Source organism: Leuresthes tenuis, unplaced genomic scaffold, assembly GCF_036924035.1.
Source record: "Leuresthes tenuis unplaced genomic scaffold, fLeuTen1.0.hap1 SCAF_2, whole genome shotgun sequence".
Lineage (NCBI taxonomy): Eukaryota > Metazoa > Chordata > Actinopteri > Atheriniformes > Atherinopsidae > Leuresthes > Leuresthes tenuis.
In genome coordinates, this window is record NW_027325356.1 from 42,372,118 (window position 1) to 42,398,263 (window position 26,146).

General features: G+C 50.0%; 1 protein-coding gene across 1 annotated transcript in view; it reads left to right on the forward strand.

Moving 5' to 3' along the window:
* The window catches only part of arnt2 (aryl-hydrocarbon receptor nuclear translocator 2), a 102,323-nt gene extending 83,078 nt beyond the window's left edge, over positions 1–19,245 (forward strand). The window contains exons 13-19 of the mRNA XM_072381123.1: positions 2,535–2,607; positions 4,229–4,352; positions 4,470–4,572; positions 4,663–4,801; positions 12,719–12,869; positions 16,518–16,663; positions 16,739–19,245. Of these exons, the coding sequence (XP_072237224.1) occupies positions 2,535–2,607; positions 4,229–4,352; positions 4,470–4,572; positions 4,663–4,801; positions 12,719–12,869; positions 16,518–16,663; positions 16,739–16,837 (835 nt within the window). The 3' untranslated portion in view covers positions 16,838–19,245. The remainder of the gene's footprint in view (positions 1–2,534; positions 2,608–4,228; positions 4,353–4,469; positions 4,573–4,662; positions 4,802–12,718; positions 12,870–16,517; positions 16,664–16,738) is intronic.
* Positions 19,246–26,146: the final 6,901 nt, after the last annotated feature.

The following is a 26,146-nucleotide window of genomic DNA, read 5'->3' on the forward strand; positions in this document are numbered from 1 at the left end:
AATGTGCATGGGTGAAGCTCACCCTCAGTGGTAAGCTGCGATAGTTAAGCTGAATAAGTATATGGGTGCAGAGGTGAATTAGTCTTTGAGCTGTTGGAATGTCAGGTCGGCTTCAGGGGTCCAGAGAAAGGTGGTTTTAACAGAAGGTAACTTGGTTCGGGGAGATGCAATGTTGCTGTACTTGCGGATGATAAAGGTTGTTGCTTATGGTTGATGCGAGTGGGCCACTCTGCCACCAGCTTTATCTTGTCCGGGTCCATCTTCATCTGTCCGCCTTGGGAGATGTGACCGAGAAAGGAGACAGAAACTCACATTTTTCAGCTTTGATTCAGAGACGGTTCTCCAGTAGTCTTTGGAGTACACCACAGACATGGTGCTCTGCAGGAGATTTAGAGAGTAGAAACACGAATAGGTTTAAATAGTCTCTCAGAATGTCATTATTGAGGACTTGGAATACTGCTGGAGCATTTGTGAGGCCGAAATGCTTGACCAGGTACTCAAAGTGGCCTAAGGTTGTGTTAAAGGCCGTCTTCCACTCTTCTCCCTCACGAATTTGGACATCCAACTTTACACCAATGCAGCTCCTTCCATAGACTATTAAGTTTCTGGCACAACATCTCCTACTTTCAAGGAGCATGGAGCAAGTCTGAAAAAGGCACTTTCAAGTAGCTCCAGAGCTCCAACTTCTTTTGACACACAGTCCCCTTTTCTCTTGTCTGTGCTTGTCCAAGCCCTAATCCACTGCTGGAGCTGCCGTTCTTTGGGGGCACAAATGGTCCAGGAAGTCTGTCTTTGTGCACTCAGGCAGCAGCACAAAGGTAGAGATCATCAGCAAGGGTTAAAGGGTTCCTCTTCTGTGCAGCTCTGGGACACAGCCAGCTCATTCATCTGCTTCTCTTCAGACTCTGCAGCAGACGGTCATGTGGGACAGGCATTCCTCTGGAGTCCCTCTGTTTATCAGCCACCATCTTCAGCAGCTGCCCAACACTTTTAATCCTTTGTTAGAAGCCATTACTAACAGCTGAGCCATATACACACCTTTAACTTAGCCAACAAGCCCCTTACCATCCTCTCTCCTGCACATGTCACGCTACAGCTGCTCACCAACTCTTCTCTTATAGTCCTTCCCCTAAGTTTCAGACGAGTCAGTGCTCTGTTTGAAATGCATCTTCACAGATGTTGGGGACTATACTGCAACTCCTCCATTATGTCAGTTGAACCCCACCTTTTCTCTTACAGTTTACCTACAGACATTTCCTTTCATTGAGTCAAGCCCCCAGAACAGCAAACAACTGCAAGAGACACTATTTATTCTCTTGTTGTGCTGCGGGTCACAGCACAGCTGACTGCCTGAGGAGTGAAAACACGTCAAGTCCCATGAGCTGTGAGGGCAGTGGCCTGCCAGCAGCCACTGATCTTTCTCATACACCCACACAAAAAAGTCTTTCCATTGTCGGCCGGACACATCACCACAAGCACGGCTTGTTCACATGAGGCTGCACCTCATGGGTCCTGTTGAACCAGGTTTACCGAAATGAGCACACACAGACACAACTAGAGGCAAACATTCATTCAGATGACCACCATTCCTCTGTCTCAGGTCTGTGGTGATGTTTCTCATGAGTCCGTTCCATCTTCATGATGACATCTGCCCTCCTTTTATTCATTATTAGATAAAGGGTCACTGATTGATGAAATGATGGTTTCTGGAGTTTATTAAATTGAACTCTTTTAAATGAGAAGTGGTTTGTGAACATGTACTGCAGGTGTCTGTATGGGCCAAAATCCCTCCACTACCATATGAGAGACTGATAACGTCACACGGAAAACCATTACTTCAACTTACTGCTGCTGAAGCTGCAGGGGTTCACTTAGTTTTTCATACACTGCTTCTGTGTTTGGTCTCAGTAAATAATGACACAGTCTGATATGTCATGTGTTCATCATGAGTTCAATTTAACACCTGCTGCGGAACAGAAGATTTTGAATATGGTCTGTCCTAAAATCTGAACTGAAAGAGGGTCTTTTTCACACGACCCACGTGGCTGCAATAAGAGGGTCACGGTCACCAACCAGAGAGCAGACCTATAGGAAGAAGACAAACAAACCGTGGCCGGTGGCCATGGTCATGTGGTCATATACAGGACAAAAATAAGGCCTCATTCAAAATAGGCACTTCCATCCCTGTTTATGTGAATGACCTCTTCTCAAAACTTTTCCTGTCCCAGTGAGGACAGTTCAAGTAGTCCTCTAAATGTCTGTGAACTGCTGCATTTCATGAACTCATAAATGTACACATGCTTATTCATCATCATTGATGCCATATTATTTTAAGTTGTAGTCTCACGTTGGTTTATTTCCTGTCAATGCTGTGAGCTTCCTTAGAGAAAACTAACCACTAACTTTAGTTGAGTGTTTTCTGACCTTCTGTCAGCCAACAGAATTGAATTTCCCCACGCTTGTTTACTGAAATTGAACAAATGATGTTTGTGTGTGTTTCTGACATGCTACAGTGTGTGTGTTTGGTTGTGCAGGCAGTTACAGCAGCAGCAGGCAGAGCTCGAGGTTCACCAGAGAGACGGTCTGACAGCCTACGATCTTTCCTCAGTAAGCCTCTTATTTACAACCATTTCATGTTTATCATTTCCAGAAAACTTTGGAAGGTTTCTAAAAAAGTAACAAAGACCAAAAGCTATTTTTGTAATTAGGTTGACCCTTCATTTCACAGAAAAAAGCACACATAAATGTTTTTCAGTGTCCTCACTGACCAACTTAAAATGCAGAATCTGATGCAGCAACGCTCAGTAAAAGTTGTTCTTCAGTCATAGAAAGACTAACCCTTGGTGAATCTACAGCAACAGCTTCTGGAGCTTCTCCAAGCAGCAGGTTACCTGCTGACAGGTGAGGGTGTCAGGATTGGGTATAAAAGCAGCTTCCACCAAAGGTTCAGCCTCTCCAACAAGGATGGGTCGTGGCTCACCGCTTTGGGCCAAACTCCATCAGAGAATCATCAATAAGTTCAGGAAATATTCCTCAGAGTCAGACTGGAAAGAACTTTGGTCTTTCAGCATCTACAGAGCAGAATATTGGGAACAGATTCAGGGAGTCTGGGGAAGTCTCAGTGTGGAAAGGCCAAGGACAGAAAGCCCTGTTGGATGAGCTCGGAGCCCTCAGGCAGCACTGCAGGAGAAACCGTCAGGCCACCATGATCCATACAGCCACATGGGCTCAGGAGGAGCTGGGAAAAGCATTTCCACTCAACACAGTCCACGGCTGCATCCAGAAATGTGAGCTGAAGCTGCATCACACCAGGAGGAAGCCATATATCAGCTCTGAGCAGAACCACGGCCCAGTTCTCTGGACTCCAGCTCATCTCAGAGGGACAGAAAGACAGTGGACACGTGTTCTGTGGGCAGATGAGTCCACGTTTCAGCTGCTTCTGGGAAAAACTGCTGAGAAAGAGCATCCAGCTGTTCTCAGAGGAAGGTTTAAAGCCAGCGTCTGTGATGGTCTGGGGCTGCAGCAGAGTCCAGGGCATGGAGGGCTTCATCTGGGTGAAGGTACCACTGATGCACAGCTGGATGTTGGAGTTCTGCAGAGACAGATGCTGCCATCAAGGTGGCTGCTGAGCAGCTGGAATCTGGGATTCAGCAGGAATGGACTCAGATTCCTGTGAAAAACTGCAACAATCAGTGTCCTCAGTTCCCAAAGCGTTAAAAAGAGTCATTCAAGGAAGCTGAAGGAACACGACGGGAAACATGAGTCTGGAGCAGCTTTTACTGAGTGTTGATGCTTCAGATCCTACATTTGGTTCTGATTTCTAAAGGCAATGAAGTTTCCTTTTGTGTGAGGTTGGGGTTAGGTGCTGTACACAGAGGACAAAACCTTTCTATTTACTTTGAGCTGATATATAGTAGATGTTATATGGGCTTCCTGTGCACAAGCTTTAAAGTTCTTTGGTTGTCCTTTAATAGCAGCAGTAAAGTTTGGCTTATCAGTTCTGATCAGAACACAGAGCTGGTTGATGATGGAATCAGCAGGAATGGAGGAGCTGAACGAGAGCTGGATGGCAGCTGCCAGGACATCACAGGATCTCCCTGCTGCCCATTGATCCTGCCAGCTCACATTTGGAATATTTGGATGCTTTTGTAGCTTTTACTTGTGACCATGTCGATGTGCTACGTTTTTTCAATCCTTAGCCAGCATCAACCTGTACCCCCACCCTCAGGTACCTGTGGCGAGTGTCAGCAGCGGAGTGCACGAGGCGGGGAAGAGCATCGACAAGACCGAGGCTCTGTTTTCCCAGGAGAGAGACCCACGCTTTGCTGAGATGTACACCGGCATCTCTGGCTGTATGACTCACACACTCACACTGTGTTTGTGTAGCCAGCTCTTTTTTTAATCCCTTGCTGCCTCTGTTCTGTGTTGTTTGAAGTCTGACCGTGTTGTGTGTGTGTGTTTGTGTGCAGCGGGAGATAAGAAGATGATGGTTCCCTCCTCTACAGCAGGAGGACAGCCGCTGTACTCGCAGAGCTCTCCCTTTCAGCAGGGACACTCTGGGAAAAGTTTCAGGTACATGTCAGTGATGTGTGTGCTGGTCACACTCAAACAGCTTCCATCCATACCTCACCCTGAGAGCTGTTTGTGTGTTTCTGTGCACAGCTCCTCTGTGGTCCATGTTCCAGGTGTGAATGACATCCAGCCATCAGGCTCATCCAATCAGAACCTGGCTCAGATCTCTAGACAGCTTAACCAAGGCCAGGTGGCCTGGTCAGGCAACCGCCCGCCCTTCTCTGGACAGGTAACACACACACACACACACACACACACACACAGAGTGAAGTACAGAGTCAGATGTGAAGCGGTTTGGATGAGCACTCTGTGTTCTGGTCACAGAATGTGGACTGGACTCTGGTGCAGAGTAGAAATGGCCCATGGCAGCAGTCACCTGTTCCCTTCTGTTCCCTCATCAACATGGGCTATCAGCTCATGCTCTGTTCTGTCATCATTTCATGTGAGGAGACATTTCTACACCCTCAGTGTGTTGCTGAGCCAGAGGACTCACTCAGCTGAGGGCAGTCTGTCTGAACACATGAGCAGTCCTGTTGATTGTAGCGCAGATGCTGTATTTTCAGAAGTAGCTGCTGTGTCAGTCCTCCTCATGTTCCCACTACTCGTCTAAAGCATGTTCCTTCATTGTGTTCCCACCATCTCCTTCAGAGTGCCATGCCACAATGCAAACTAATCTGACACAGCACACCCGCAGACCTCTCCTTCTCTGCCAGCTTATGGAACTACCAGTCTGCAGTTAACTGTCAGGAAACGGTGGAGGGAGGGAGGACCCAGAGGCAGACTTCTCAAATCAAAAGGTTTATTCCACAAACAAGGAGCAAGGCGAAAACAGAGGGCGCAGCAGGGCCAGATATGAAAAAGTTTAACTGTGGCAAAAATAACCAAGACCGAAACGACACTATGAAGATAAACAAGACTGTGGTACTATGAGGCAGACTTAGCATTACTTGGCGTGAACATGCAAGGGAAAGTGAGGATTCTGCAAAGACTGGGACTGAACCTGGAAACTAAATGCTGTGGGGAGGTGATGATGAGGGGAAAAGGGGGAAAACATGACCTGAAAATAAGAATTATTAGAATATTAAAACATAAACTGTGACGTTAACAGCGCAGACCTCATTGCCGCCTTGTTAATCCTTTGTGTGTTGAGCGTTTGGCTCTCACCGTGTTACCCTGGCTGTGACCTCTTCCTGTATGAGGAGAAGAAAGTCTTCTCCTACTTTTAGTTTTTTGTCAGTTGCTGGCTCCCGGATAGCGAGCCTCCTTTGAATATCTTCTCCTTTTGGTGACTTCTCCTGTAAAAATCTCTTACCTCCCACCAGCACAGCTGATCCACTCAGCTGAGCTCAAATTTAGCTCACCCCCTTATCACAGAGCTGCCAAAGATCTCCTTCTCATTCCAACCTGTGTCACAGACTGCCTAATGGTCACATCTGTGACCTGTGCTTCCACCTCTTCACTGCCAGTTACACCTACCATTACACCACCTCAGGTCTAGTTCAGCTCCAGCCTCCTAAACCTATGTTTTTTCCACCTTTCAAACTTCACAACATTACTTGATCCGTCTACTCTTCCTCCGACTACAAAGTTCTCCTCTGAAAACTCAGATGTAACCCACTGTTCTTTGGTCCAACTAAAACACCACAGTATGAGTGTGTGACGACCCGCCCTTATTGGATGCTGGGCTGGCTCTCTGTCTTCGTGTTTTGTGTTGCAGGTGCCCGGTAGCTGTGGTCGGGTCATTGTGTATTGGGAACACCGGTGCTCCCACTATAAAATGGCTTCCTTGCAGAGGGACTTCTGTTCCTCTTTCCTCTGTGCACTTTGGTTTTCCACCACAGCTCCCTCATCACGTGTCACTCACTCAGTCATGCCTGATTGACACACCTCATGCCTTCCTTTTCCTTGCAGGAGTGAAGTTGCTTTGATTTCTAAATAAACTAACTCCTCACTCCTCTATGTTGCTGCTGTTCCCTGTTTTTGACATGATTCAGAGTTAGTCGTGACAAACTGCCATCGCAGGATTCAACAGTATCACATAGCCAATGTTTTGCTAATATCTCGGGGCCGGCATGTCCAGTGTAGCTGTGTGTTTGAATGCTTCACACGTAACCTGATGACTTCACAGTCCAAATGTGTGTGAACACACTGGCTTTTCCAATGTTGGGCAACGGCACTCGAAAGAATTTGAGGTTATTCGTGTTTTCCGGGGCATATGGAGATCCTAAGCAATGTTGTTCATAATATCTGCTGAAAACTTTTCCATTCTTTTCAACTGGCTCTAGTTACCGTGATGCATTTAGAAGTTAGTGAACAACAAAGACTTGAGCCAAGTGGAATGACCTGAGGAGTCCAGCAGTGTGTGTGGAAGACAGATGAGCCTGTTTAAAAGCATGTGCTGCACACATTCCTTCATACTGCAGAGACCACAGCTCCATCTGTTAACAGGAACCACAGAACCGTTCAGTTCAACTTGTTTTTGTCTTTGGTTCCTCACTGAGACCTTTGCAGGCGTCATCTATGGGGACCTGTATTCCAAGGGCCCAAAGCCGTGGTCTTAACTGTCATTGTGGTGTGATGTTATGGTGATGGTGGAGGTCAAGGTGAGGTATGCAGTGCTTATTGTTAGAGTTTGGGTTTGTTAGGTTGTTGACAATGAACGACTGTTGATACGGCTGTAGCTCGGGGCGGCTGTAGCTCAGGGGCGGCTGTAGCTCAGAGGCAGCTGTAGCTCAGGGGCGGCTGTAGCTCAGGGACGGCTGTAGCTCAGGGACGGCTGTAGCTCAGGGACGGCTGTAGCTCAGGGGCGGCCGTAGCTCAGGGGAGGCTGTAGCTCAGGGGAGGCTGTAGCTCAGGGGAGGCTGTAGCTCAGGGACGACTGTAACTCAGGGGCGGCTGTAGCTCAGGGACGGCCGTAGCTCAGGGGCGGCTGTAGCTCAGGGGCGGCTGTAGCTCAGGGGCAGCTGTAGCTCAGGGACGGTTGTAGCTCAGGGGCGGCTGTAGCTCAGGGACGGCTGTAACTCAGGGGCGGCTGTAGCTCAGGGGAGGCTGTAGCTCAGGGACGACTGTAACTCAGGGGCGGCTGTAGCTCAGGGGCGACTGTAACTCAGGGGCGGCTGTAGCTCAGGGGAGGCTGTAGCTCAGGGACGACTGTAACTCAGGGGCGGCTGTAGCTCAGGGGCGGCTGTAGCTCAGGGACGGCTGTAGCTCAGGGGAGGCTGTAGCTCAGGGACGACTGTAACTCAGGGGCGGCTGTAACTCAGGGGCGGCTGTAGCTCAGGGACGGCTGTAGCTCAGGGGCGGCTGTAGCTCAGGGGCGACTGTAACTCAGGGGCGGCTGTAGCTCAGGGGCGACTGTAACTCAGGGGCGGCTGTAGCTCAGGGGCGACTGTAACTCAGGGGCGGCTGTAGCTCAGGGACGACTGTAACTCAGGGGCGGCTGTAGCTCAGGGGCGACTGTAACTCAGGGGCGACTGTAGCTCAGGGACGGCTGTAGCTCAGGGACGGCTGTAGCTCAGGGGCGGCCGTGGCTCAGGGGCAGCTGGAGCTCAGGGGCGGCTGTAGCTCAGGGGCGGCTGTAGCTCAGGGACGGCTGTAGCTCAGGGACGGTTGTAGCTCAGGGGCGGCTGTAGCTCAGGGGAGGCTGTAGCTCAGGGGCGGCTGTAGCTCAGGGACGGCTGTAACTCAGGGGCAGCTGGAGCTCAGGGGCGGCTGTAGCTCAGGGGCGGCTGTAGCTCAGGGACGGCTGTAGCTCAGGGACGGTTGTAGCTCAGGGGCGGCTGTAGCTCAGGGGCGGCTGTGGCTCAGGGACGGTTGTAGCTCAGGGGCGGCTGTAGCTCAGGGACGGCTGTAGCTCAGGGACGGCCGTAGCTCAGGGGCGGCCGTAGCTCAGGGACGGTTGTAGCTCAGGGGCGGCTGTGGCTCAGGGACGGTTGTAGCTCAGGGACGGCTGTAGCTCAGGGGCGGCTGTAGCTCAGGGACGGCTGTAGCTCAGGGACGGTTGTAGCTCAGGGGCGGCTGTAGCTCAGGGACGGCTGTAGCTCAGGGACGGCTGTAGCTCAGGGGAGGCTGTAGCTCAGGGACGACTGTAACTCAGGGGCGGCTGTAGCTCAGGGGCGGCTGTAGCTCAGGGACGGCTGTAGCTCAGGGGAGGCTGTAGCTCAGGGACGACTGTAACTCAGGGGCGGCTGTAACTCAGGGGCGGCTGTAGCTCAGGGACGGCTGTAGCTCAGGGGCGGCTGTAGCTCAGGGGCGACTGTAACTCAGGGGCGGCTGTAGCTCAGGGGCGACTGTAACTCAGGGGCGGCTGTAGCTCAGGGGCGACTGTAACTCAGGGGCGGCTGTAGCTCAGGGACGACTGTAACTCAGGGGCGGCTGTAGCTCAGGGACGACTGTAACTCAGGGGCGGCTGTAGCTCAGGGGCGACTGTAACTCAGGGGCGACTGTAGCTCAGGGACGGCTGTAGCTCAGGGACGGCTGTAGCTCAGGGGCGGCCGTGGCTCAGGGGCAGCTGGAGCTCAGGGGCGGCTGTAGCTCAGGGGCGGCTGTAGCTCAGGGACGGCTGTAGCTCAGGGACGGTTGTAGCTCAGGGGCGGCTGTAGCTCAGGGGAGGCTGTAGCTCAGGGGCGGCTGTAGCTCAGGGACGGCTGTAACTCAGGGGCAGCTGGAGCTCAGGGGCGGCTGTAGCTCAGGGGCGGCTGTAGCTCAGGGACGGCTGTAGCTCAGGGACGGTTGTAGCTCAGGGGCGGCTGTAGCTCAGGGGCGGCTGTGGCTCAGGGACGGTTGTAGCTCAGGGGCGGCTGTAGCTCAGGGACGGCTGTAGCTCAGGGACGGCCGTAGCTCAGGGGCGGCCGTAGCTCAGGGACGGTTGTAGCTCAGGGGCGGCTGTGGCTCAGGGACGGTTGTAGCTCAGGGACGGCTGTAGCTCAGGGGCGGCTGTAGCTCAGGGACGGCTGTAGCTCAGGGACGGTTGTAGCTCAGGGGCGGCTGTAGCTCAGGGGCGACTGTGGCTCAGGGAAGGCTGGGGCTCAGGGGCGGCTGTAGCTCAGGGACGGCTGTAGCTCAGGGACAGTTGTAGCTCAGGGGCGGCTGTGGCTCAGGGACAGTTGTAGCTCAGGGGCGGCTGTAGCTCAGGGACGGTTGTAGCTCAGGGGCGGCTGTGGCTCAGGGGCGGCCGGAGCTCAGGGGCGGCCGGAGCTCAGGGGCGGCTGGAGCTCAGGGGCGGCCGGAGCTCAGGGGCGGCCGGAGCTCAGGGGCGGCCGGAGCTCAGGGGCGGCCGGAGCTCAGGGGCGGCTGGAGCTCAGGGGCGGCTGTGGCTCAGGGGCGGCTGTGGCTCAGGGGCGGCTGTGGCTCAGGGGCGGTTGTAGCTCAGGGACGGCTGTAGCTCAGAGGCAGCTGTAGCTCAGGGACGACTGTGGCTCAGGGAAGGCTGGGGCTCAGGGGCGGCCGGAGCTCAGGGGCGGCCGGAGCTCAGGGGCGACTGTGGCTCAGGGGCGACTGTGGCTCAGGGAAGGCTGGAGCTCAGGGGCGGCTGGAGCTCAGGGGCGGCCGGAGCTCAGGGGCGGCTGGTGCTCAGGGGCGACTGTGGCTCAGGGGCGGCTGTAGCTCAGGGACGGTTGTAGCTCAGGGGCGACTGTCGCTCAGGGAAGGCTGGAGCTCAGGGGCGGCTGGAGCTCAGGGGCGGCTGGAGCTCAGGGGCGGCTGGGGCTCAGGGGCGGCTGGAGCTCAGGGGCGGCTGGAGCTCAGGGGCGGCTGTGGCTCAGGGGCTGCTGTAGCTCAGGGGCGACTGTGGCTCAGGGAAGGCTGGGGCTCAGGGGCGGCCGGAGCTCAGGGGCGGCCGGAGCTCAGGGGCGGCTGGAGCTCAGGGGCGGCCGGAGCTCAGGGGCGGCCGGAGCTCAGGGGCGGCCGGAGCTCAGGGGCGGCCGGAGCTCAGGGGCGGCCGGAGCTCAGGGGCGGCCGGAGCTCAGGGGCGGCTGGAGCTCAGGGGCGGCTGTGGCTCAGGGACGGCTGTAGCTCAGGGGCGGTTGTAGCTCAGGGGCGGCTGTAGCTCAGGGGCGACTGTGGCTCAGGGAAGGCTGGGGCTCAGGGGCGGCCGGAGCTCAGGGGCGGCCGGAGCTCAGGGGCGGCTGGAGCTCAGGGGCGGCCGGAGCTCAGGGGCGGCCGGAGCTCAGGGGCGGCCGGAGCTCAGGGGCGGCTGGAGCTCAGGGGCGGCTGTGGCTCAGGGGCTGCTGTAGCTCAGGGGCGGCTGTGGCTCAGGGGCGGCTGTGGCTCAGGGGCAGCTGTAGCTCAGGGGCGACTGTGGCTCAGGGAAGGCTGGGGCTCAGGGGCGGCCGGAGCTCAGGGGCGGCCGGAGCTCAGGGGCGACTGTGGCTCAGGGGCGACTGTGGCTCAGGGAAGGCTGGAGCTCAGGGGCGGCTGGAGCTCAGGGGCGGCCGGAGCTCAGGGGCGGCTGGAGCTCAGGGGCGGCTGTGGCTCAGGGGCAGCTGTAGCTCAGGGGCGACTGTGGCTCAGGGAAGGCTGGGGCTCAGGGGCGGCCGGAGCTCAGGGGCGGCCGGAGCTCAGGGGCGGCCGGAGCTCAGGGGCGACTGTGGCTCAGGGGCGACTGTGGCTCAGGGAAGGCCGGAGCTCAGGGGCGGCTGGTGCTCAGGGGCGACTGTGGCTCAGGGGCGGCTGTAGCTCAGGGACGGTTGTAGCTCAGGGGCGACTGTCGCTCAGGGAAGGCTGGAGCTCAGGGGCGGCTGGAGCTCAGGGGCGGCTGGAGCTCAGGGGCGGCTGGGGCTCAGGGGCGGCTGGAGCTCAGGGGCGGCTGGAGCTCAGGGGCGGCTGGAGCTCAGGGGCGGCTGGAGCTCAGGGGCAGCTGGAGCTCAGGAGGAAGAGCAGTCGCTCACCAATTGGAAGGTCGGTGGTTCGACTTAAGACACTGAACCCCACGTTGCCTCCCAGTGTATCATTGGGTAATGAATGTGTGTATGAATGATTAGAAAAGCATGTAGTTATGTATCCTAAGACGTGGGGTGAATGCAGCATGTAGTGAAGCGCTTTGAGTGGTCAGTTAGACTAGAAAAGCACAAGTCCATTTACAATGTCTTAATCTAGAAGGTGTGTGTATGTTGTGGTTATAAATCATAGCAAGGCAGTCAGCTTTTAACTGAAATAGGGTGACAAGCAGCTTGATGTTCAGCCCTCAGAACACCTGCTGCAGGTGAAGCAGCTTTTTCAGTGATGCCGTGTGTCAGTCACTAAGCTGGTTCACTTCCTCCAGAGATGTGTCACCGTGGCAACTGATGCCTAAAAAACCCATCAGGGCGTGGAGTCTCCAACTTCGAGCAGAGTCAGAGAGCGACCACACCGTTGGACCCTCACTGGTCTTTATGACGTCAGCAGAATGTTTCTCTGAAAGCTGATCCTGCTGACTTTTAAAGATGTGGAACTAACACCAGTGATTTTCACTGATTCGTCTGTGAACTCAAAGAGACGGTGTGTTGGTTGTTCTTTGGAGAGCATTTAAAACAGCAACACTTGAGTTTTTGCTGTGAGACAGCAGCAAACAAAAAGTCATTTAGTCTCAGCTGTGTTGAGATTTGGCCTGAAACAACCCTCCTCCACCTGTGCAGCCTTTGTACTCGGTTTGTGGGTTTATTTTTTCTTTTGTAAGACAGACAGGATTTATGGTTGATCATCTTTGATGAATTTCAGCTAACCCCAACCGTCTGTGAGAGCCACACTGTGCAGATGAAGTTAATCAGTTCAAGTTCAGCAGCTCATCGAAATAAAGTGTTGGATCACCTCGTTAACTCGCACCTTCAGAAGGATGGTGACTCTTGGTGCTTTATCACTTCTGAAGAAGCTTTTTGAATGAAAGGTGAAGAGTTGTGAAGTTCTGCACATGTCATGCCTGAGGAGGTCATAGATAAGGGAATAAAGGGATCATTTATTGTTCTTTTTTTAATCTGAGCTCTGAGATTATAAAATTCACGAGGCAGCCCCACTTAATGCATGTTAATTGAGTAGTTTTCAAGAACCTTGGCTGAAACTAACCTGAGTGCTCTGACTTTAGTCAGTACTTTGCATCATACTGACCCTTCAGCAGATTGTACAGTTACAACCATGCCGAGCTGTGTATTTAACCAGAACCTGTCTTCTCCAGTCCAGTAAGGCCCAGTCCAGTCCATTTGGCATTGGCTCTGGCCACAGCTACCAGACTGACCCAGCCTCCTACAGTCCGCTGTCGTCCCCAGCCACTTCCTCCCCCAGTGGAAATGCCTACTCAGGCCTGACAAGCCGCAGCGCAGCCTTTGGTAAGATTGTCTCTGCATCTTTTACTCTTTCATCAGTCACTTCTGTGGGGTGCGTTATATGTTCAGTGGGGAGTAGGACAGTGTCCTCCCCCTGCAAACAGAATCCGATGAACTGGAGGGGAACAACATGTACAGTAATAGAACAGTGAAAACACAGGTATTACAGACGTGTGTTAACATTTTTTACCCAAAATGTTACTTTAACTTAGAGATGCACCCGTTACAAGTTTCTGGGTCCATTAGGATTTGTTTTAGTTGTTTTTCTTCTCTTTTTGTCGGAGCTACTGATTTCAATGTCCCCTCTATAATCAGCACCATAGCAAGAAAATTCTTGTAATTTAAAAATTAATTTGTGTCCATAATAAATTTTCTACAATTGTACTTTAATAAAATACAATTTTATAATTCAATTCAGTAATTCATAATCCCGAGGGGAAGTTACATCGCTGCATTTCTAAATATTAATGATATGCTGCTTTTACAGATGGATAACTATATAAAATATAAACCAACTGACAAACATGTAGAAAGCTGAAGTGTAGCAGAGAGCAAGGTGTGGAAGAAACCTTCAGAGGTCTCCATCAGTGGGTTGGGCTGTTGTTTCTGTAGCTTAGCAACAACTCAGCTGATGATGTCACACACAGCGTCAGCAGGTAACTCAGGTGAACTCTCAGCAGACAACATGGACAGAAACTCACAGCCAGCAGTTCAACATCTGGGCTGCAGAGACGCTCCAGGATTCCACCATCTGTTGTTAACCAGCTCTGTGATCCTCCTCCTTTACTGTTAGCGCTCTGTCTGCAGTCTCTGTCTGCCCGGATAGTCTTAAAGCTGAGCAGAGAGTTGTTAGAGTTGTTCCTGCAGCCAGGTCTCTGCCTGATATTCCTGCTGTTTTGTATAATGTGACCTCCCTGGCATTGTTTTGTATTATGTTAATGCTTTGTGTTTTCACTAATTGTAACGTCTGACTTTTCAATAAAGTTTGCTAAAAAAAAAAAAAAAATTGAAAAAACCACTCGCGGCTAAAAAAAATCAATACTTTTTCATGAAACAAAATATCGATATATATCGTGGTATCAATAAAATCGCTCAGCTCTAATGTGTATATTTGCATTGCTTTCTGTGCTCACATGTACTGCAAATGCTCTCATTCACACATTCTGTTTCTATTGTCAGATGGTGAAATAAGTCTAAAATAGGGAGTGAAAAATGGTTGACAGACTCTGATTTAACCTGTGGCCCCTATCAGAGCATTTCCATGCTGCAGCCCTACTTGGCTGTTACCAACAGCTTTTCATTTGACCAAACCACCACCCATTTAGATTAAAGCTTTACATGTCAACTATAGGTTCATGTAGTGTGATCTCAGAGCATTTTAGAATTGACAGGGTGGCTCTACGTTGTCCCTCACACAGCTTCCCAACATAACGTTGGGACATCACAGCAGGTGATGATGAGGTGCAGCTGCTTCCTCTCTGCTGACGGAGCAGAGTGGAGGCAGCGAACTGCGGCAGCGCACAGAGGTGGTCTCAGATTTGTGGCCAGCCGCTGTTATGATTCATCAAGCTGGCAGGGCCAGACATGCCTGAGAGCGAGTGTGTGTTGCTGCATCACTATGCACTTGATGTGGTTACTTGACTGGTAAGAAAGTGAAATTCTCTGAGCCTGATCTGCTGAGCTGCTGGTGTGAATGGTCACAGTCGGTTGAGCTGAGAACTGGCTGATTCTGGTCACCCGCTGCTGTGCATCAACTCTGTTCAAACAGACAGGCAAGAAAACTTTCAGTGGCACTCAGTTTTCTCCCACACAATGCAGCACTGAAAGCTTCCAGAGATCTTCTCAAGACATTTCAGCATTGAGCTCAACTGAATTATTCATTATATCCTAAAGGAGTCTTCTGTCCTGCTCAGAGTCACTGTGTAGGGTAACTGTGGCTCAGTCGTGGTTCGACTCCCTGCTTCCCCGGAGCACATGATGAAGTGTGGACACCGAAGCCCACATTTCCTCTGATACAGCACGACTTCTACAACGTTACAGGGTCAACAGGGCACACATTCACTCCAGCCAAGTCCATCTACCATTTACTGTGGCTGGCAGCAAGGACTGAACACACTGTGTTATGTACAGGATGTGCAGTATTGTCCATTATGTTCTTTATATAGTCAGCTCCAGAGCAGTCCCCGGCTCAGAGCCAGACTTCTTTATCAGTTTGTCTCTGGCTCTGATGCTGCCAGTAGCTCAGAGAAATTGGAATCCACAACCACTCTTTGGTTTTGTTTGTGGTCAAGATGAGGAAAGTGTTCCCTCACCATGCCACGAAGTGATTGGCCAGCTCCCTGTGTTCAGCCTGTTGTCCGTCACTGATATGGAACTGGAGAGTGTAGTGGTATGATTTCCACCTTTCGTGTGAGAGACCTGGGTTCAAATGCCCTGCATGAAAGGTACTACCTCCTGTAGGGTCCTTAGGCAAGACCCCCCCACCCTACCTGCCTACCTGTAAGTTGCTTTGGATAAAAGCGTCTGATAAATGCAGAAACACTCTTAATTAAACATGTAGTGGAGGATCTCCCTACATCCCCTGTCTCTGGGTCACCTCAGTCAAACGGATGCAGGTTGAAAATGAAGGCCTTGTAAAGTCAGTAAGCAGGGTGCATCTTTTTGGCCAACATCAAAATACGGGCCAAACAAACGCAGTGAGAGTAGGCCCCTCCTAATCACCACCTGTTTAATCTCCCGTATGTTACTCCATCCTACTTGCATCGAAGCGTGGGTTTCCCCTCCAGGTGTGCCCATTGTCCTGTCTTCATAGGTCCTCCTTATCGCCCTCTCGTGTCAGATTCATGGGCCATTTGTTGAATGAGCATGACACTCCCTGTCAGTTTTCCTTTTTCGTTGCATAGATTGATGGCTGTTGGCTCACTTACTTTTGAAGCTACATACACACATGATATAGACACATAACACACAGCTGGAGGCTTATGGGTCATACACACTTCAGATTTGAGCATACACTCAGCTGGTATGACTGAACACAGCATAAATGCAGCTGTCTCTTGAGCCGTTCTTTCACCACAGATTCACCCAACAACTGTTTCTGGAGATGGCAGCACTCTGAGTTGTTCTGGAAGTCTGAGGTGTTCAGAGTGATGAGATGTGGTGAGAGTACAGTCCTGTGTGCTGCTGACGTCCTTCTCACACTCACAACCCTTCAGTCTGTGCCCTGTGCCTCAGGAAAGCAAATGAATAACAACGGTATTATGGGGATTTGGCTGTGATCAGATACAGTGCATGTGAGCACAGAGAGCAGAGGAATGAAACTCCAACAACAAACTTGTATGATTTAGTGCACAAATAAACCAAGTACTGACAGTAGGAAGGAAATATCTCATCAGCTCAGTTATTATTGAGATATTTGCCAAGTTGGAAGGCTTTTTTCAGGATTCTAACAGGTGCTGACGTCCTTGAAAATCCTGGAGTTGAACTTAGTGAGATGTGTGGGAACCTTGTTTTATGCACCAGCTGGTAAACGGAGGATGACCCAGAACACAGGGTTGTAGTAGCTCCTCATCAAACCGACTGGGGCCACAGAAGCTCTGTATGGTTGGACTGGGTCCACAGCTCTTTTTATAGATGACTGCCTGTGTCCAGATGTTTCAGGGGAAGGTGGTCAAAGTGGAGCCCAGTTCCAGGGTCGCCCCAGTGAGGTCTGGTCCCAGTGGCAGAACCAGCATCATCCCCAGCAGGCTGGGGAGCAGCACACACACACCAACCCCAGTCAGACAGAAGTGTTCCAGGTAAGCTGCAGCCTCACGGGCGCTGTGCTGCTGTTAGACCGTGGACACATGTGACCCGTCTCCCTGTCTCTGCAGGACATGCTGCCCATGGCTGGAGATCCCACCCAGGGAACAGCTAACTATAACATCGAGGACTTTGCTGACCTTGGCATGTTCCCAAACTTCTCTGAGTAACACCTGCCTCTCACATTTGTGTGTCTCGCTGCTCCACCGGCACACAGCCATGTGGAGCAGTCGTCATCCTCCACGTCCACATCATGTCCTGCAGTACTAACACACACATACCTCATCTGTGCATGCAGAGCCCCGCTGTCAGGCGGAGGCAACATCAGTCAGCCTTTCTCAGCTCTTTGTCCGTTGTCATGGTGATGGAGAACAGGCGATGAGGCATGCAGGCAGCATCCGTAACACCAGTGTCACTGTCTGAAATCACATCAGAGAGAACCAAATTTCTATAAATTCTGCCCATCATTTGTCTCCTCAGTGAGTATCCGATGTCACGTCTGAGCTGTTGTCAGCCGTGAGGCTGTCAGACATCTGCAGGCTCAGCTGTGACTTGGTGCCGGCTTTAGCATCCTCAGCCTATCAAACAAAGAAGGTACCACAGAGGTCACTATCAGCTCCTGATCCGCTGAGCTGTGGAGCTTTTTCACAGCGCTGACAGTTGGTGGATCACATGGCCCAGCCACCAAGAAGAATATCTTGCCATGTTGCATTTTCAGAAGATCACAGTGTGATGAAACAAAGCTTGTTTCATGGCTTTAGTCTGTTTATGGGGGGCTAACCTCAGATCTGTGGTCAGGCCTTCACTGCTGTCTCTTCACCTCTTTTTTAAACTTTCCTTGGAGCATGTAAATCCACTGGATACATGCTGGGGTGGGCTTTCTCTCCTATCCCCACCCCAGCATGTGTTTCCATTGGCATTTAACCCAGAACTTCCATAACCTGCCCGTGTGTGTGTCACACGGTGTCAGGAACTAGGCTTCCTGCTGAGGAATGTACATCCACCTCTTTGGTTTCTACAAACAGAAAATACACTTTATACATTTGTGTGTTAACACCATGTCTGCCGGCATCATCAGCCACAGCGTTTGTCTACATGATTGGACTGATACTGTGGGCCCTGGAGCTCCCAGAAGGGAACAGACAGCAGGTTGGTGCTAGATGTGGCCCCCGCCCCCATCCTCAGCCTGCATAGATGCAGTCTTTGGCTGCTCTCCACAGTGAACTGAAGCTCACAACATTTGATCTGATTTTCAGGACAAACTGATGATTTTACACAGCCACAGGTCTGTGGTTAACATTTGTTAGTATTTCCGCCTCAGTGAGCTCCTCCATATTTGTAGAATTCTGGTCGCTTATTGTGTATAATATGATATAATATGATCATTCAACATTGGTAAAGAGGAGGTCCTTCAGTCACTTCATCTGAGACACCTTTATAAGCCTAGGTGACAGATATCATTCCAAAAGTGTATTTGTTTTCATCTTAAGTAGTTAGGTAGCTGACGAGAAGATGAATATTTGTCAGAGAAGAGCTCAGAGACACTGGTCTTCTGCAGGAGATGGAACCGGTTTCTGCGTTCACAGTACTTTCTGATGAGCATCTTCAATCAGGCGTAGACAGCAGAGTCAACAGGAGCCCTCGGCTTCCTTTAGCTTTTAAGAGGCTTCTCATCAGCTCCTCATTCCTCCCACATGGTTCCCCTCATGTGTGTAACTGTAGCTTTGTGAAGTCCCATCATCCCCAGCTCCACTAACTCACTAACTGAGGGTGCACAGAGCTCATCATCACCATGGTTCAACACCACGAGAGAATCAGGTGAGGTGTGTGTGTGCATCGTTACCACCTCTGTACAGAGCAGCAGGTGGAGCAGCGGCTCGCCTCCTGCCATCACACTCTCATTAACCTGTTTATGTGTCCTGAATGTAGTGATGTCCTGAACTCTAAAACACACTTTACTCCAGAGTAGAATGATTCGTAAAAAGGAAAGATAACTTATTGCAGACAGTTGCTGAGCTAAGGCTTAAAGTGCACTTCATAAAACGATCACAGCAGCCTGCTTTCAAAGGGAAAAGCAGCCGTCCAGCAGCCTGCTGCTCAACAGGCTGAGTTGCTCACGCAGCCGGGCGGCAGCGGACAGCATCTACTACTGTAGGCTGTCTGGTGTTCTTCAGCTCTCACTTTCTTCTTTTCTAATCTTTTGGACAACGAAGAGGCTGAATAATTCTTTGTAGAGGAGGAGCTTTTACATGATGGATTGTTTGAAGTGTGACTGATGAGAGACCCTCAGACATCACAGTCCTTTTGCTAAAGATCTCAAATTGATGTTTGCTTTTGTTTTTTGTAAATAATGTGATTTCTTTGTCGACTCCTTACTTTCACACGGTACATTTTTGTGTAGGTCCTAACTGTATTGTGTGCAATGTGAATGCATATTTAACTATTGGTATTTAGTTAGTTGTTTAATGTACTTTGAGTTGTAGACCTGTATAAACTGTGTAAATGTGACTCATTATTTTGTGTAACAAACTGTGCTTGTGACAATAAATTCCTCCTGGTTTTGTGGCTTCCATTCAAATTTTCCGTGTTAAAATCTATTACTATTTTTGTTTCACACGGGTTTTTATTCAATCACAGATAGCCTATAACAAAACTGAATTAACATTAAAGTCACAGTCAGAATAGGGAGAGAAATTAAACAGGTTCAGGGCGTAAATACAAAAGAAAATACTTTATTCAGCCTCCATGGGGAAAATTCTAATTGTCATATTGCTCAGTTAAAATCTTACAGTGATTGTATATTAGAACAAAAGTAAATGATAAATGTGAGAAGAACGTGTTGGCATTCACTGTTAAAAAGCCTCAAAAGGACCTCCTGAACCTCTCTGTCCTGTCCAGCATTATTGTGGTAACTTCAGCTCAAAGAACCACTTGACAACGACTTGGCCATAGTTGAACTTTATATAAAGACGGCAAAATAAACCTTCCATATATATCTGGTCTGTAGGCATTTTCTGTCGGTCAGAGGTCAAGCATTTAACTACCCCCGGGGCGGGAGAGTCCTTTCAAAATACATGCAACATATGCAAAACTGGCCCCCCAGTGGGTGCTTGGCATAAGCATAACTTAATAATGTTCACATCACAACACTTCTCCCCCTTTAAATTCCAACATTTCCCAAAATGTAAATGAACTAGGAGAAACCAACAGTGGTGTTTTTAGCTGACGTACACCCAAAACTTAACACCTGTAAAACATGACAGCTTTAACATTCAGTCCCACTTGACCTGTTTAATCAAACATTCAGTCTGTTTGCGAGTGCGCTGTGACCTTGGCACTAACCCCGGTGACCCAGCACTCACTGCTGGTGTTTTCGGTGGCTCTGGTGGAGGGCAACTGAGAGGGTCTGGATGTCAGTGTGACAGTGTTCATCCTCTCTGGAAGACCCAGAAACCTCTGCCTGCCTCCTGTGGACCCACCACCACAGTTGTTGGTCTCACCACTGGAAACTGTCTGTCTCCAAACCCGTATCATGCCGCTGGTGTACATGATCCTGATGTCTGTGGAATGTATGTCCGTCAGTCAGCTTGACAACATATGAGACTGGGCCCCTATGCTTGAGAATAATCCCAGGTAGCCACTGCTGGTTGCTATTGCTGCTGAAGTTCCTCATATAGACAGTCATCTGGTTTCAGGTGTCTCTCACATGCATGTTGATCATGTCTTTCTTTCTTTTTTTCCTGCTTTTCCTCCACTTTTGCCTTCATGTCTGGACGAAGCAGGTCCATTGTCAATTTAGGCCTACGCCCCATCAGCATCTCTGCTGGAGTGCGTCCAGTTGTAGTTTGTTCAGCTTGTTCACCAGATCTTGATCCAGTCTCGGCCACAAGACATAGGATCTTGCAAGGCCTTTCATCCGAGATACACCTGGATGAGTCTCATGCAATTCTTCCATAATCTGTTTTCGGCCTGGGGGAGGCACGATGACCCTCGCTCCCCAGAAGATGCAGCCATCCTGCAGACTCAGTTCTGTTTTGCCCTGTAGAAGGAAAGTTTTGACTTGGGACAGGACCGGGTCCCTCTCTGTTCACTGCTTTATGCAGGCTGCTTTTACAGGTGTCTCTGCCAGCCTCTGCAATGAGAAAACAGTCTCTGGAGGTACATATGTAACAGTAGGTGTTTCAGGTAATGGTAGCTGACTCAGTGCATCGGCGTTTCCATTATCCTTACCCGCTCTGTACACTATAGTGTACTGGTAGGCTGACAGTGTGAACATCCAGCGCTGTATCCTGGCTGATGCTAGCGGCGGGATGCACTTGGTCTCACTGAACAGGCTCATGAGTGGTTTATGGTCCGTGTAGATTTTAAATGCCCGACCATAGAGGTACTGATGAAAGCGCTTCACAGCAAAAACGATGGCTGGGCCCTCCTTATCCAGCTGTGAATATCCCTTCTCTACTGCTGTCAGCGTACGTGAAACAAAACCGACTGGCTTCTCTAACCCATCTCCCATAACATGTGAAAGGACTGCCCCAACGCCATATGGCGAAGCGTCACATGAAAGGGTTATCTCCTTATCTGGGTCATAGTGGACTAGGAGCGTCGCTGAATGGAGGAGATTTTTCACTTCCTTAAAAGCTCCCTCCTGCTCCTCACACCACTGCCACTTAGTGTCGTTGTGAAAAATTGCCCAAAAATGATCTAAGTTCAGTGACACACTTGGGGCCCAGGGCCTCCTTAATAGCTCTGACTTTATCTTCCACTGGACAGAGCCCCTCGGCTGTGATCTTGTGTCCCAGGTAGGTCACACTTGATGCTAGGAACACACGTGTTGTGCTTTAATCGCAGCCCTGCGTCTGAGAACCTCTTCAGCACCTGTTCCAAGTTAGCCAGATGCTCTGCCTCTGTGGCTCCTGTGATCAAAATATCGTCCAGGTAGACTGTTACATGTGGAATCCCCTGCAGCAGAGTATCCATTGTTCTCTGGAAAATGGCGGGACTGGACCACTCCAAACACCAAGCGATTATACTATAATCATCCCTTGTGTGTATTGATTGTAACATATTCTTTTGAATCCTCATCAAGCAGCAGCTGTTGGTACGCCTGGGTCATGTCAAGCTTTGTGAACAGCTTCCCTCCTGCCAGGGTTGCAAACAGGTCATCTATGCGTGGCAACGGAAACTCCTCCAGCTTGGACACCTGATTCACTGTGAGCTTATAGCATATCCGTGCAGGTTTGTCCTCTTTCAACATTGGAACAATAGGCGCCGCCCACCTTGAAAACTGGGCTTGATGATACCCAGCTTCTGCACACGCTCCTGCTCTTCCTCAACTTTGCCCTTCATTGCATGGGGCACTGTCCTGGGCTTGAAAAACCGAGGCGTGGCCTCAGGGTGGACATGGAGCTTTACTGTCACGTCCTTCAGAATGTCCTCTGTTGTGTGCTACTTCATGTCGTGCCAGTTGAGTCGGATTTTTTTAAGCCAATCGCGGCCCAAAAGACTGGGCCCTCTGCCTTTAGCTACCACCAACCTGGCTTTTGCCTTTTTACCCTCTGCTGAAATGTCCACAAAGATCATTCCTAAGTGAGGAATGGGCTGCCCTGTGTAGGTCCTGAGTCTGAGCTTTGATTGTCTGAGAGGAGGCTGGTAAGACCCCCATGTTCTCCTGTATGTCTCCTCACTGATGACAGATGCAGTAGCTCCTGAATCAATCTCAAACGTAATGTCCTGCCCTCTGACATTGATTGTAGCATAATAGGGTTCAGGTGGTTCCTCATCCGTTTCCACCCCAAACATGTTGAAGGAACACACACCCTCTTCATCTAGGTGGTGAGTGGTTGCCAGAGTCTGATGCGTTTTTCCTAGCCCAGGCTTCCCCTTCCCCTTTCAACTTCTGCACTTCTTAGCTAAATGCCCCTTTTTATTACAAGCATGGCAGACAGCATCTTTAAATTGGCAATAATTTGCATAGTGTGCCCCCCCACACTGAAAACACTCCATCCGTTTGGCATGCTTAACAGTCTCTCTCTTGACTTGGTGCACTGCTACTGACTGTGCTCCTCCATTTCCTTTCTGAATGTCTTTGGCTTTATTAGCAGCCATCTCCATACCGTGGGAAATCTCCAGGGCTTTCTTGAAAGTCAGTGGTGGGGTTTCTCCCAACAAGTGGCACTGTATAGCATCATTATTTATGCCGCGCACCAGTCTGTCACGGAGCATATCATCTAACACTGTCCCAAATCACAATGCTCTGACAGCTGCCGTAACTCGGCTACAGACTGACCTTGCTTCTTGAAATGGCTGTGAAACGTGAATTGTTGGACTATCACAGAAGGTTTTGGATTATAGTGGTTCGCCACGAGACTGACCAGTTCATCATATGGAATATCTCCCGGTTTCTGCGGTGTGGCCAAGTTCCTTACCAGCTTATAAGTCTTTGCTCCACACGCTTTTTTGCCTCCTCTGTAATCTCATTAGCAGAGCCCGAGGCCCCACCCAATACCCGAGAGGGCCAGGCGCCCCAGACAGCCACAGTGGGCCAGGAGATACCCCAGTGCCCCAGGAGACAAGGCAACACCCCGAACCAGCAGAATAACTCATCCTCCCAGCCCATCCCACCCCGGGCAGCAACCAGGCAACAGGGGTGTGGGAAGACCCCTCCCCTCACACTCACTCAGTGCAACCACCCCCCAAGACCTAATGTGTGTGTGTGCGTGTGTGTGTGTGTGTGTGAGTGTGTGTGTGTCTGATAAGTAGTGATGTCTAAGGTGTAATTAAAACAGGGGCGGGGAACTGCAGAGTGCAGCAAAGAGGACCACCTACGTGGCCCCATCCACTACACCCCACAGAACACACGCCCACAACACCCAGCAAGTACATAATTAGATCAATCATTACAGCTACAGTGTAGATAAAAGTAATGTAATCGACAGATTATGTCCAGTGCTTGCACTATATGCACTGTACATACAGTTTGTATGTAGATAGTGAAGGTGGGATCAGCTGACACTTGGACTCATCCGTAACCGAATGATGTAAGAAAAGGCCCAAAGTATTTAAAGATACATTAACCATGAGTGTGCCATGAACAGGACCCTCATTTGTCTTCAAGCGTTTTTAGTTATTGCATGCATTTAATCCTATTCTTACAGATTCAAATGTTCCAGATAACTCTTCATTTTTCTTTTCAAATTTAAACACTTTATATTATTTTTGGAGCCACCGAGAGGCTCAAGAAGAAAATGATTTCTGTTTCAGCAGTATTCTACAGCATGGTACTGATCTTTGCCTACATCACTAAGGACAGTTGGTTGTCCTCCTGCTAATGATCTCAACACAGTGTTCAATTATTTGGAGCGGTGTTTGACAGTAGTTGTCCAGTTGTCTTAAAGGCACAGACAAAAAGTGAAACCTGTAAAATTAGCTGGAGACACATGACCTCTGCCACAGACAAAATGTTGGAACGTTAATTTGGAGAACTTGGATCTGTTCAGGTAAGAACAGGGGACCATTTTTTGGTGACTTTGTCTTCCTAGTCTGTCATCTACAGGATCATTAGGGTCATCTGAAGGCTCTGCAATACTGAAGGATTGATTTTGGAGTTGAGGCCTCTCTGGTTCACGGAGATTAAAATTGAATCAGGTACTGATTCAAGAGGAGCGTAAGAAAAAGGGTGTTAATTAATTTAGTAAATGTACAGTAAATGATAATAATAAAATAAATAGATTTGGCATATCCCAAAACTCTCGAAATGCCTTGAAATGTTACACACAGTGAATTAGCAGGTGTTATTTAAAGCTTAAGGGCATAAATACTCACATGAAAAGGAGGAAATCAACAATTGATGCTCGGACACCTTGCTGCTCAGTCCAGGATGATGCAAGTGTCACGAGTGTGATCCACTGCTTGTTATATTTGGTTCTGTTATGCGTTGTGCATTTGGTTTAAGTTGCATGTTTATTTATATTTTGTGTTTTTGTTGTGTTGTGTTTATTATGATTTGAGTTCTTGCATGTATTGTTTTTTTCTATGTTAACAAGTAAGTGGATCCATCTGATTGGCTGACTGCGGCGCCAGCCAATCAGGTGCTGGGACTGGCGTCAAGATTGTTTTTAAGGAGGCCAGGAACGAGGAAGGGAAAAAAATACACGAGATGGAGCGGTTGGTCGGCACGGACGTGGACAAGGGAGAGGTGGCAGCGGCAGGAGGGACTCGTGGGCTGGCCAGAGACGCCGGAGCAGTGCATCGGTAGCTGTTGGGACGCAGAAGCAGGAGCTTCTGCCCGAAAGCTGTGAGTCCCTGATGTACAATGCACTGTTAGCTGTAGGGTCAGGCCCACTCTGGAGGAGAGCGAGTGACCCTCCTGTCCGCATAGTTGTCTGCCGCCCATGTTCTTTGTTTTTTAGGTCCACGTCCGTAGCTGGGACCACTGAGGAGCACCGGGGACCAGAGGAGCCGACTAACCAGGAGCCGGGACTGGCTGGAGTGGCAGGGACAGTGGTCGTGGCACAGACTATCATTTTAGTAAAGTTTTTAATTGTGTTTTTATTCTAACAGAGGGATCCCTGATGTTTTTAAGGACATTGTTTTTTTTAATAAATGTTGTTTTTAATTGTGCATCTAAGCTGTGGACATCAGTACTGCTCACCATCATAGCTATAAGGAAGGAGCTGCAATCGGTGGAGAGGGGTGGTTTGCGAGCCGTCGGTGGATTATGGCGGGAGAACGACCACCGATGACCACCCCCCTCCTTCCCCTCGTGACACAACTGATGGTCGTGAGGCACCATGATTATGTCGTGAGCACATCCATGGTCGCGAGCGGTTTCAGATGTTTCTTCACGCCAAATGCTTTATGCGTTTTACATGTTGAACGTTTGTACCCCTCAGTCTCTGCAGGCATAACTTATCGTTCACACGTGGCCTTTCTACAGATAGGTCACAGATAAACTCAGCTGTCAGATATATTCAGAACCGTTTTTAACCTTTGCAAAAAAGTAATAAAAATGTATGTGTATTTCAGCTTGAGAAATCGGAGGTGTGGCGTGAGAGCGTGTGAAACCGATCAAATGCGTGAGAGTTGCCAGCCCTGTGTTTAGTAGTAACCTGTTGTAAGTCTATTTGGGCATTTATACATGTTGAGTTTAATCCTATTTGTGCCATCTACTGATCAAGGGACAACGTGTTCCAAGAGTTTTTTTTTCTTCATAGGGGGTCTTGTGAGCTGTTCTTCATCCGGTCCCTCATCTAGGATCTATTTGCCTTGAGTGACCCGACCAAGGGCTTAAGCCCCGGACAACATAGGTCCCAGAATCAGTGGAACACACAAACCCCACCACCACGGTACAGCTCATGGGGGGCTGTCAATATAATTCCCATTATAATGGGGAATGTGGAATAATGGGGTCCTACAGGAATGAAATGTACTGTGTGTTGTGAGTAATGATTTATATTTATGTTGGATTTATTTATGTTGAT